Here is a 12,917-nt window from a genome sequence, read left to right on the forward strand (position 1 = left end):
CAGGGCCGCCTTCCTCCGTACAGAAAGGGAGAATTGTGCTTGTGTGTTTTACCAAGCAGGACAGATGGGGCCGTCACCCCCGTGACCCGAGCCCTGCAAAACTGTGTTCTCACACGAAAACCCCCAGGCTCTGCGGGCAGCGTGGTCCTGCAGTGGTTAACACTGGGCGACCGGAGTCGTGTTCCCACCCGTAGGAGAGGAACCGGCTCGGTCGTGGTGCAGCCCGCGAGGAGACGACCTCAGGGCGTAATCCGACGCCGTGGGTTAAGACATCAGACCTCAGGCGCAGTGCAGCCGGCCCCTGGGGAGTCAAGGACCTTGATCGCCAATAACAAGTTGCCGTTGGCGGGCGCCGAGGGTGACCCGCGAGCGCGGCGCCCGCCTCCCCGCCCCTAGTAGGACCCCCTCCGCCCCGCCCCCAGCCGGACCCCTCCCCGAGGCCCCGCCCCACCCGCGAGCCGCAGCCGCGGCCCCACAGCTTCTGGGGCTGGGGCCCCGGCAGCCCGGCAGCCCGGCCTGACCTCGACCTCCGCCGTGCGGGCCCGACCGGTGAGTCCAGCCCGGCAGTCGCAGGACCCGGCCGCCAGCCCCTCCCTCCACCTCTCCCTGCCCCCAGCGCCAGGGGCGGGCTGCGCTCGGTGGCGGCGGCGCGGCCCGGCCCGTAGGCGGCCATGGCGGTAGGCGCCGGGGCCAGGTCCGCGCCGCGCTGGCTGAGGGCGCTGAGCGAGCCGTTGAGCGCGGCGCAGCTGCGGCGACTGGAGGAGCACCGCTACAGCGCGGCGGGCGTCTCGCTGCTCGAGCCGCCGCTGCAGCTGTACTGGACCTGGCTGCTCCAGTGGATCCCGCTCTGGATGGCCCCCAACTCCATCACCCTGTTGGGGCTCGCCGTCAACGTGGTCACCACGCTCGTGCTCATCTCCTACTGTCCCACGGCCACCGAGGAGGTAGGGCTGGCCGCTCGCCCGAGCCGGGCCCCAGATGCGCTGCGGGCGGGTGGCTGGAGGCGCCGGGGGAAGGGCGGACCCACGCGCGGCTGAGCCTCTCCCGGGCCCCGGAGGGGCGGACTGGCCACTGCCCCGGGCGATGTCCGCCCTGGGCCGCCTGGAGACTGTCACGCCACTATCCCAATCCCGTGACCATCCCAAGCCTCCCCTGGGCAGCGGAGGGGCTGTTAAGGTCACTGCCCCAGGTCCTATGTCCGCGCAGATCCTCCCCACGGCCGCGGACGGGCCGGAGGGCGCCTGCCCAGCCGCTATCCCATGCGGCGCCAACCTGTGAGACGGACCCGCGGTCGGGTGCTTTGCACACTGGGGACTGAACACCCCCATCTCCGTCCTGCCTGGCACAGGGACTTGTGCCAAGCCCGAGACGCCCTTTGAATACTTTCGTAACCGTTCGTTTCTGGAAGGTTGAGCTAGCGATCTTGAAATGACTGGTAGCACTGATCAAAGATGAGTTAAGAGGTAACTTCCTCTTTGCTTCATCAAGTTTTTCAAGAAAAACAAACTGGAATGTTATCAAGGCAATACTTTTTTTGTCATCACAACCTAGGGATTAAAAAAACCCCAACATTTTATTAGCAATAATTACATTTGACCTTTGTACAAAATAAGGAGTAAATATAGACTTTGGATAGCTGTTCATCAGAAGCACCCTTTGGGCTGAGTGTGGAGGGATGGGGGCAGAGTGGAGTTCACTCCCATCTATAGTTTATACTACGTGGGATAAATATTACATTGCACATTCTGTGACATTACTTTCTATTCTCTGCTCCAAATAGTGAAGTCCCTTTATAATCATTTGAGTGTAGGCCTTGTGGAGGACTCATGGGGGTTGAGGTTGGATTAACAGAAATACAGTGGAAATATTTCGTGCCCTCCATGCATGCATCCATTTTGTTGTTGTTGTTTTTGAGACAGGGGTTTACTCTGTCACCCAGGCTGGAGTGCCGTGCCGTGCCGTGGCTCGATCTCGGCTCACTGCAACCTCCGCCTTCAGGGTTCAAGCGATTCTTCTGCCTCAGCCTTCCAAGTAGCTGGGATTACAGGCGCGTGCCACCACGGCCGACTCACTTTTGTGTTTTTAGTAGATACGGGGTTTCACCATGTTGGCCAGGTTTATGCATCCTTTAAAAACAAAAATTTGATCGAGCCGACATTTTAAAATATCTTGTCAATGAATTGGTATGCTTATTACGTATTTCTTTTCTTTTTTTTTTTTTGAGACAGAGTCTCACTCTGTCACCCAGGCTGGAGGGCAGTGTGGTGATCTCGGCTCACTGCAACCTCTGCCTCCTGGGTTCAAGCGATTCCCTTGCCTCAGCCTCCTGAGTAGCTGGGACTACACGTGCCTGCCACCACGCCCGGCTAATTTTTGTATTTTTAGTAGAGACGGGGTTTCACCATATTGGCCAGGCTGGTCTCGAACTCCTGACCTCAAGTGATCCGCCTGCCTCGGCCTCCCAAAGTGCTGGTATTACAGGAGTGAGCCACTGCGCCAGGCTTATTATATATTTCTTAATAGACATTCCCATTGTCATTTGCCATTGCTATTCATTTACGTATTACATATGAAAAAGTAAGCTGCTTTAGTTTTTGGCTGTTTTGCTGCCTGTTTCTAGAATTTACCAGAGGGAGTGTGTTAGAATGAAAGGATTGCTGGGTTGGAAGTGGAGGTCTTGGTTTCTAACTGGCTCTTCCACCACAGACCTGCTGGGTCTGTGTTCCCACAGATAAAATAGAAAATAATGCCTGCCAAAACAACTTGACAAGGATGCAGTGAGGACCAAATGATATATATGCAGATAAATGTAAAAGATTGCGATGTGCCTAATAAATTAAAAATATCACTCAACACATTAAAAATATTACTGTTATCAGACAACATCCTGAAAACACATAATAAAATTTAGTTTTGATTGGGTCCAGATTTAGCTAACAGCATTTGAATGTTTCTGATATTGGTCAGTTAAGTTGTGGACTCTTCAATGTTATTATTAATTTAAGAAGCATTTGTTGAACACTTAGAAAGAGCAGGGCATACCAAAAAAGTCAAGAGCTTCTGCTTAGGGAGGTAAAGGGAGGCCTGATGGAAGAGGTACATTTATGATTAATTAGTTTTTAGGATCAGCCTCATGTGAAAAAAAAAAAGGGTGGAGGGTGGGGATTGGAGGCATTTAAAAATAAAGTGCAAAATCAAATGGCCCAAGAAGGGTAAATGAGAGTTAAAAACAAGAGTTTCTGAAATGTATGTCATTAGAACCTTCATATGCTTCTGAGTGACTGATGTAGGGAGGGGAAACGCCATTACAGGATCCACATTGCTTGTTTGGTGAAAGCCCAGCAACAGTGTGAAGAGTGTAGCAGTTTCTGGCTATTTTCTCTTAAGTTCATAGAACTAGCAAATGACTGGATCAGGTAGGATTCAGATCTAAGTTGGTATGACTTCAAAAATAAAAAGATCCTATGTTTTACATAATACAAATATGTAAAGTGCTTTCACATCCATGGTTGCATTTGTGTCTTGTATCAGCCAAAGAGGTTAGCAAGTTTTCCGCTTCCTACAATGGCCCTCCTACCACCTCAGTATTTCTTCTATCCATCTATCCTGAAGTAACAGTAGTATATGTTTTCATAAGAGGAAATTGAAGCCCAGAGATGTCAAGTGACTTTCACCTGGCTTGGGACTTGTTTTCTGATTCTCAGACTTAAGAATTCTTAGTGTTTTTTTCAGACTTGACAGATTGCTTCCAGAAAGGGTCAGCAAAAACACATAAGGTTTTTGGATTTAGATGCTTGGGCTTATCTACTCATATAGGCTTTAATACTGAGTGCATGAATAATAACATTTGATATGTTTTTAAGTATGATGCTAATTTCTAGAACATGACTGGGGATAAGGAGAAACTAATAGAAAAAAGTTGTGATTTATATTTAGCTTCTGCAAACTGCTTTTCAAGCCATCATTTCCATTAAGGAACTTTGTACTCCAGCCAAATTGAACTTCTTACTATATAGCAAGGATTTCTCTCCTTCTTATCCCTCTCTTTTCCCCTTCCTCTTCCTTTCTTCTGTACCAGTTATCCAACTATGTACCCATCTTTCAATACCCAATTCTAACACTATATCCTTATGAAAGTTATCTTCCTTTTCCTAAGTCAAATCAACCACTCTGAATTCCCATGATAATGACAATAACTAACTTTTACTGGGTTTTTACTGTGTATCAGGGATGATTTTAAGTCACTTTTATTCTTTCATTGACTCCTCTCAACAACCTTATGAATAAGGTACTGTTAATATCCTCATTTTATAGATGAGGAAACTGAAGGAAAATTAACCTCTTCTAGAGTGACATACCTTTAAGTGGGGGCCAGGATTCCAAGCCAGAAGTTATGCTTCCTTTGTAGGGCTTTGTAGCTCTCATGTGGATCTTTACCGTTTTATTTTGGTTGTCTGTGTCCTTATTGAGCAGGACAACTTACCAGATTTTAAGTTCAGACAGCAATTGCTCATTCATTTGTATAATCTCTATAGCACAGTGCTTTACATCAAACAGATGCTTATAATTTTGCATCAAACAGATGCAATAATTTAGAAAACAAACATTTGTTTTCTAAATTATTGGCTGCAGGAATGAAATAACACAATGTGATGTCAAGAGATGATGTTTTTCAACCCTTATTCAGTTGTAGCTGTTCTTGGGTTAAATACCTAGCAATTGTTTGGCCTTGGTAGTTTTAAGTAGAGTAAGCAAGTGTTAGGGCAAATGGAGAAAACAAGAACTTTGTCTCCTCACTTTGATGAAGCAGTTCTATCTGAACATCACCCTAAGTAGGTAGTCCCTGGCCCCCATTCCTTGGCTACCTAATCTTAAAATAGAATCACAGATTCTTAGAGTTTGGAAGGATCTTAGAGATTATTTAATGTAACTCCTACATTTATATATGTGATAACCCAGTGATTTGAATCTAGTTCTTCTAACTCCAGCCTAGCAGCAGTCTCTCCTGCTAACTCCATGCACTTGTGTTTGACTGGTATAAACTGTTACTCCATTCTCCATTACATATCTGATTAAATGTTTCTGCCCTGTCTTCGTGATCTGTGCATATAAATCCATGTCAGTGTCTTTATTAAGAATATGTTTATAGCAGGGACAAGTGCCTAGCTTAAGGTCAGGTCAAAGGGCATTAATTAATGCATTTCTTGTGTTTATGATGATAAAGAGTTGAACTGAAAAGTAAGTATACCTGAGCATGCCAGAAACACCTTAAGAAATGGTTTATTCTCTGTTTAAATAACTTATTTAAATAACTCATATTTTAAACACAGAATAAACCATTTCTTAAGGTTATCTTTGTACTACATATTGCCTTTGTATTACATATTATAGAGTTATTTTGGGGGGAATAATAGAAAGAAAAGGAAATAAACTTTAGATTCCTACTCAGACTTTTTTTTATAGGTTTGATTTCTTTGAGATCTAGTATATTTCCTTTTTAATCACTCTTACTCCCACCTTTTTTAAACCAGCTCAGTAACTTTTCAAGCATCATTTATTAAGGCAGGACTCTTGTAAGGGCGTGACCTCTCTCATTAAAACAAAATGTAAACTCCAGATTTCCAGGAGATAGAAGCAGGGAGGGACTTAGGGTGAGGCAAGCCAGGACTCAAAATTTAAGGAGGCCTTTGCAGGACTGTGAGAATGAATGTCTCCTTAACTTCTGCAGCCATGGTGCCTCCCTGCCTCACCCTTAGTCCCCGGCCATCTAGAAGGAGACTCTTCAGATAATGTGGAGGTAGCTTCCCTTGATTCCTATGGCTTCACTATACTTAATTCCTAAAGAATAAAACTGTTTCTCCTTTCAAATTCTGGTTCAAGTGTGGATAAAACGTGGCATTGTGGTATTTAGAAGAAGCTCTGAATTTTCCTCCTGGTGCATTTGATTGGGGTAGAAGGCTGCAACCAGACCACTTGGGTTTTGCGAAGTTGAAGAACAGAACAGAAGCAACCCAGTACAGTTGATGTGGATGACAGATTTGGCCTCAGGGGAATTCTCTTCACACCCCTCTCTCTTTTTGTTCCCCTTAGCACAGTGACAGGCTGGCATTTTCAACAAGAACCCTAATAAGTATTAAAGAAGAAAGAAAACCAAAATGATTCACACTAAATATAAAAATAAAGGCCACCTTTCAAAGTACAGATTTATCAGGTCATGAGAAAACCCCGTTGGCCCTGAAGTGCTGGTTTAACTGCATTTATGTGCGATGTCTGTCTGGTTTCCTTTGCCGCAGCTTATAACCTGCCTAATTTCCTAAAAATGGATGTGCTCTTCTCAAATGCTGGTTCCTCAACTGAGCCAAGACCAAAGGTCTGGGTCGAAAGCAGTGAGCCCCTAGGGCCTTCTTCATTGGCTTGGCAGAGAGTGGTTTTACCTTTTCTGACCACCAAGGCTCCTCTGGAGCCTCCCCAGGCCTCAGGTGGGAACCCTCCCTCCGTAATCAAAGAAGCACCCTGCCCATCACAGGCTCCCAGTAAACAATGTCATAAGCACATCTTAGGCACTTATTGGGTTAGAGCAGTTGCAGGAATGGAGCAATCAGTCATTTCTACTTCTTATGTCTTCCAGAGTCAGGTTAGCAGTCTATTAGAAACTCCATAAATTCTCTTTTAAAAATCGTAGAATCTCTTGTGACCCCTGGAATAATGAAATGAAAAAAAAATCTTAAGAGTCACCTGTCTGGGTAGAAAGTCTACCTTTAACAGCATACTAGCATTACATGTTTTTCACATATGCACAATATGTCTTCTAATGTCCTTTCTTCCTATGTCTTAGAAATGCAGTTTCTATTTTTATGAAGAAAGAAGTCAATGTTTGGATAATTGAAATCTTCTTGTTACCAGCTGACCTAATGGTTATTGGTTATCTAATTCCCTTCTGCATAGATGTCAATTCATCCAAGGCCATTTCAAGGAAAGAGTTTTTTTTTTTTTTTTTTTCAGTATAAAAATTTACGTAATGAACATTGTATAGTTCTAGTATTTCCTAGTTTGGGAAGATTTTTTCTTTTATATATTATCTATACTTGCTTTTATTTACTATTTTTCTTTATGTCAACTTTAAATCAACTCTTTTAAAAACTTAGACTCTTACTCTGACTTAATATTTATAAAATCATAGATATGATATGCTATTTTTCTTTTTTTTTTTGAGTTGGAGTTTCGCTCTTGTTGCCCAGGCTGGAGTGCAGTGGTGCAACCTTGGCTCACTGCTACCTCCGCCTCCTGGGTTCAAGTGATTCTCCTGCCTCAGCCTCCCAAGCAGCTGGGATTACAGGTGTGCACCACCATGCCTGGCTAATTTTGTGTTTTTAGTAGAGATGGGGTTTCACTATGTTGGTCAGGCTGGGCTCGAACTCCTGACCTCGGGTAATCCACCCACCTCAGCCTCCCAAAGTGCTGGGATTACAGGCATGAGCCACCGCACCTGGCCCTGTTTTTCAAAATACATTAAATTTTTTCAAAATATATTAAAATAAACATAAACATTCAATTGAAAAGTTTACCTACAGATCACCTAAAATTATCTGATGGAGTATCAGTAATAACAGTAACAGTAACAAATACTGAGCTCCTTCCATATGCCCATAAACATTTTACATGTGATAAGTCATTTAATTTTCACAATGAGAGAGGAGCAATGGTTATTACCATTTTCAAATGGAGAGACTAAGGCACTGTAAAGTGATTCATCCAACTCATTTAGCCAGTAAGTAGCAGAGCAAATGTGGGTGCAAGTAGAGTCTAGAGTCTATGCCCCTAACCACTCTGCAAGAAAAACCTGGGGCATGTATTCTTCCCATTGCTTTTTTGTTTTGTTTGTTTGTTTGTTTGTTTTTGAGATAGGGTCTCACTTGGCTCACTGCAACCTTGGCCTACTGGCCTCAAGTGATCCTCCCACCTCAGCCTCCCAAGTAGCTGGGATTACAGGCATGCACCCCCACACCCGGCTAATTTTTGTATTTTTAGTAGAGACGGGGTTTCACTATGTTGGCCAGGCTGGTCTTGAACTCCTGGCCTCAAGTGATCTGCCCGCCTCAGCCTTCCAAAGTGGTGAGCTACCACACCCAGCCTGATTTTCATCATCTACGTATTTAGCTCCTACAGAAGATTTTTAAAAATAGAATACGTGGCGGGGTGCGGTGACTCATGCCTGTAATCCCAGGACTTTGGGAGGCCTGGGTGGGTGGATCTCAAGGTCAGGAGTTTGAGACCAGCCTGACCAACATGGTGAAACCCCATCTCTACTAAAAATACAAAAACTAGCCAGGTGTGGTGGTGCACATCTGTAATCCCAGCTACTCAGGAGGCTGAGGCAGGAGGATCACTTGAACCTGGGAGGCGGAGGTTGCAGTGAGCGAAGATTGCACCACTGCACTCCAGCCTGGGCGACAGTGAGACTCTGTCTCAAGAAAAAAAAAAAAAAAGAAAGAAAAATAGAATACATGTCTCATGCCCATGAGAGGATTACATTCTAATATGAAAGATAGGGCCACATACAAATGACATCACATCAATCTAGAGCTGAAACATACCTCAGAAACTATCTAGTCTAGCATTTTCATTTAGAGAAGACCTAAGAACATGTTCCAGAAAAATCAGTATTTTGAGGCTGTAAGTGAAATTTGTCCAGTGAGTTCAGTGGATCTCAGCATGCGGCTTTCACCAGATGCCAGTGCCATGCTCTTGGGCTTCCCAGGCTCCAGAACCACGAGCCAAATAAGTCTTTTCTTTTTAAATTACCCAGTGTCTAGTATTCTGTTATAGCAACAGAAAATGGAATTACACAACTCTTATTTGAAAAAATGGGAGGCTATAATTATGAAACAATTAGTGACTTATGTGGAATTACTTCCCTTGGTTAAATTAGATCTTTACTTCATTAACTAAAGATGATAATTTCAAAGCTTTGCTTTTTAAATTTGTTCTGCTACCTGTGAAATCATTTAAAATCAAGGAAACTAGACAACAGAAACAGTGCATTGTTATAAAGTCATGAACATCATTGTCATGTAGTTCCTTATATTTGTATACCTGAGGTACTAACCATCTAATGAGCATATTTTGTACAACAGAGGGCCTATATATTTGCAAAGACTGCTTTAACCCTGAAAAATATTTGTAGAAGGTGTATTTTTAAGGGAGTAGGTAGGAATGGAATGACTGGAGATAGGTAGGTTTGTGTCCTTTGATTTCTCCCTAGATGAAGTTGTAGGTGGAGTAAGAGGTGTGTCAGGCAGTCCTTGAAGGAGGGGGCACATGAGTGCTTTGCTGAATTGGGTGAGAAGAGTGTTTAGAAAGGAAAAAGCCATGAGACAGTATTAAGTCATAAATAAACAAGAGGACTTTGTGGGTGGAATGGAGCTGGAGTATGAAGGTGGGTGATTGAGAGTTATGCTGCAAAGAGACTCTTATCAGTGAGTAAAGAGCTTGTGGTAAGATTAGTTTAGGAGTGGCCAGAAGAGCTGCTCCTAAACTCATGTGCTCCTTGGTGTGCTCCTAAACTAAGCCCATGAAGGCTCTCCCCTAAATCTCCTGTAATACAAATAGAAAATTATTTTTGCACAAACACCTTTATTGTCACACTTGGTCCATTAATTGAGGGATATTGGTTAAACATATACTCTGTGCCAGAGTAATGTTCTAGAGTACTGGGAATGTAGGGGTGAGTGAGAAAGACACAATCCTTGCCCTCTCTGTGCTTTAATCAGTTCAGCCTTAGAAAATGAAATATTTTAGGTGAGAAGGCAAGGAAAAGGGAAGACTTAATTTTGGAGTTTTGGATTGGGTATGTGGGGGGCAGGTGGCTTTGATTAGGGAGACCAAGATGAAGGTACTAGTGCTGTTTCTCAGTGAGTTACAGGGTTGTGGGCAAGGAAGAAGAGAAGTAGATGCCTCTTCTCTCACCTCCATCTTTCTCCTTCAGTCACTGCGTAGTTCCGTCTCTTAATATGGAAACGTTAAGATTCTTATACTTATGGGCCTTTTTCCAGAGAATGCAGAAAGCATACAGGATTTTGTCAGAGGTGCAGTTCACCTCTGGATGTTTTCTGGAAGAGTAAATCATGTGTGAAAATTGAATAAATTAATGGACTATCAGACTTGCTGTTTGCTTTTTTCCAGTATAAGCTTTGTGTCTTTGAGACTATGGTAGGAGTGTATGACTTCCTGGCTAGGATGTCAGTTTAATTTGTTTGTGCTTCTATACGATAGTTACAGTGTTGTCAGAAAGCATTGAGGAAGTTTTAAAATCATAATTTAGTTTTATCTAATCCTGTAATGAATAGAATCCTATGAATAATTCAAATAACTAGAAAAGCTAAAATTTCCCAAATATGTATTTTATACAGCTCTTTTTCAGTGTATAATTGAAAAACAATTTAAATTTTAATCAGTGGGTTTTTTTTAATGACAAGGCGTTATGATTGATTTTTAGTAGTTATTTTGTTTTCTAGAATAAATTTATATGAAATTTAATATATCAAGTAAAATTCATTGTTAGGGAAGCTATTACTTAAATTATGATATAGCCACATAATTGAATACCATGCAGTCATTAAAAAGAATGATGTGGATCTCTGTGTTTGACCTGGAAAGAGTTCTGTAACATTGTTAAATTTGGATACAGTAGATATTATGAAAACTATATAATTAAAAACGTATTTATTTATTCATTTATTTAATTGTTTAGAGACAGGGTCTCACTCTGTTGCCCCAGCTGGAGTGCAGTGGCTCATTTCAACCTCTGCCTCCTGGGTTCAAGCAATTCTCGTGCCTCAGCCTCCTGAGTAGCTGGGATTACAGGAGTATGCCACCACAGCCGGCTAATTTTTGGATTTTTAATAGAGACAGATTTTTACCATGTTGGCCAGGCTTGTCTCAAACTACTGACCTCAAGTGATCAGCCCACCTTGGCCTCCCAAAGTGCTGGGATTACAGGTGTGAGCCACCACATCCAGCCATAAAAACTTTAAATGTTAGAATGGAATATTACCTAGAGAAGTTCCACTACTTGGAATAGATCTCTTCTAACAAACATTGCTTATGGCTTTATAATTCATAATCCAAGGGTGGCTTTTTCATCCTTACATTTAACTTTTTTGAAAATAAGTTAACATGAAAACTAGAATTGAGTTAGGGAGGCTCTGTAGCTCCCGTTTCCATCAAGAGTCTCTTCTGGCTAGGCACGGTGGCACTCGCCTATAATCCCAGCATTTTGGGAGGCTGAGGCAGAAGGATAGTTTGAGGCCAGGAGTTTGAGACCAGCCTGGGTAACATAGCCAGATGCTGTCTCTACAAAAAATTTAAAAAATTAACCAGGCATGGTGGTGCACACCTGTAGTCCTAGCTACTGAGGAGGCTGAGGTGGGAGGATTGCATGAACCCAGGAGTCTGAGGTTACAACATGTGCCTCTGCATTCCAGCCTGGGCAACAGAGTGAGACCTGTGTCAAAAAAAAAAAAAAAAAAAAGTCTAATCTATAATTGTACCATTTTTGGAAAGGGATACCTGGAAGGAAGTTGTTCTGCTGTGCCTGGCCAAATAAATCCCAGCCTGTTTGCAGGGATAACAAGTTAGAAAAAAAGTGAGAAAATGCAGCCTATTTAATCGCTTTCACCTAGGAATGGAGGTGGTGACCAAAGGAAAAAGAGAAGATAGGTCTGGCTCCTGAGGCCTTGGGAAGACTGGGAAAACTTGGAAGGATTTGGGAAGAATTGGAAAAGGAGTGAACCAAATATTGGCAGATCATTGTGCCTTTCTGGGTTTAAAAGAAAGACTCTTGTGGCTGGCACCATTTCCTGTGGCCCACTGCTACTTGAAAGTGTATTGTGTGAGGGGGAAAGTGCTTATCAGCAGGTTTGATGGAATAGGGAGTTTGTGAAGATTTCAGGTGAAAAGTTCCATTCAGTCTGTGTGGCCTGTGGTAGGATAAATCTCATCAAAGGGCAAGTCGGAAGACCCGATCTAGTTCCTGGACCCAGCCTAAGTGCTTGCCTTGATGTAAATTATCACTCCTCCGTATGTTTCACTTTCATCTTTAATAAAAAGAATATGATAATAACTGCCCTATCTCTGTGGATTTCTGTATTAATTGAAATAATACATTAGAAATGCTGTTTATCAGCTGGGTGTGGTGGCTCACGCCTGTAATCCCAGCACTTTGGGAGGCTGAGGCAGGTGGATCATTTAAGGTCAGGAGTTGGAGACCGGCCTGGGCAACATGGCGAAACCCTGTCACTACCAAAAATACAAAAATTTAGCTGGGTGTGGTGGCGTGCGCCTGTAATCTCAGCTACTTTGGGAGGTTGAGGGGGAGGATCACTTGGGCCTGGGAGGCGGAGGTTGCAGTGAGCCAAGATCCTTTACTGCACTCCAGCCTGGGCGACAGAGCGAGACCCTGTCTCAAGAACAAAAAAAGGAAAGAAAAGAAGTGCCCTTTGTTGTACTGTTTAAGATCACATTACCTTTGCAATATTATCTCTTGTAAATTACCTGTTCCAGGAACATGGATCTAGTCACTGACTCCAGTAAACCTTTCACTTTCAGTCAGAAACTTTGGTTTCTGCCTAGACTTCCTCTCTTCTCTGTTTACATTCCCAGTCTCTCCCTATTTAAACGCCTCTAGTATCCTAATGAAGCACTTTTAAACTGGTGAACAGTCTTCATTTCCCTTTTCTAAATGAAGAGCGGGATATAATTTGGGGTAGAGTCACCGCCAGTTGTGGTGTAAGGGTTAATCAAATTTATTTCAGTATGAATTTCTGTTAATACCTGACCATGAGACCTGCCTGTAGCTAGTTTCTCAGATCAGAGGTCAGAATTAAGCTTTCAATGTTGACTTTTAGAGTTCTCCTTGA

At 43.2% G+C, this 12,917-nt stretch overlaps 1 protein-coding gene across 2 annotated transcripts in view; it reads left to right on the plus strand.

Annotated features, from left to right (window-relative positions):
- Positions 1 to 432: 432 nt before the first annotated feature.
- The window catches only part of CHPT1 (choline phosphotransferase 1), a 31,062-nt gene continuing 18,577 nt past the window's right edge, over positions 433 to 12,917 (plus strand). The window contains exon 1 of one of the 2 annotated variants that reach the window (XM_031016625.3): positions 433 to 944. In XM_031016625.3, the coding sequence (XP_030872485.1) occupies positions 672 to 944 (273 nt within the window). In that variant the 5' untranslated portion in view covers positions 433 to 671. The remainder of the gene's footprint in view (positions 945 to 12,917) is intronic. The other variant, XM_031016624.3, reaches the window with a different exon arrangement.

The sequence above is a fragment of the Gorilla gorilla genome, chromosome 10, assembly GCF_029281585.2.
Source record: "Gorilla gorilla gorilla isolate KB3781 chromosome 10, NHGRI_mGorGor1-v2.1_pri, whole genome shotgun sequence".
Classification (NCBI taxonomy): domain Eukaryota; kingdom Metazoa; phylum Chordata; class Mammalia; order Primates; family Hominidae; genus Gorilla; species Gorilla gorilla.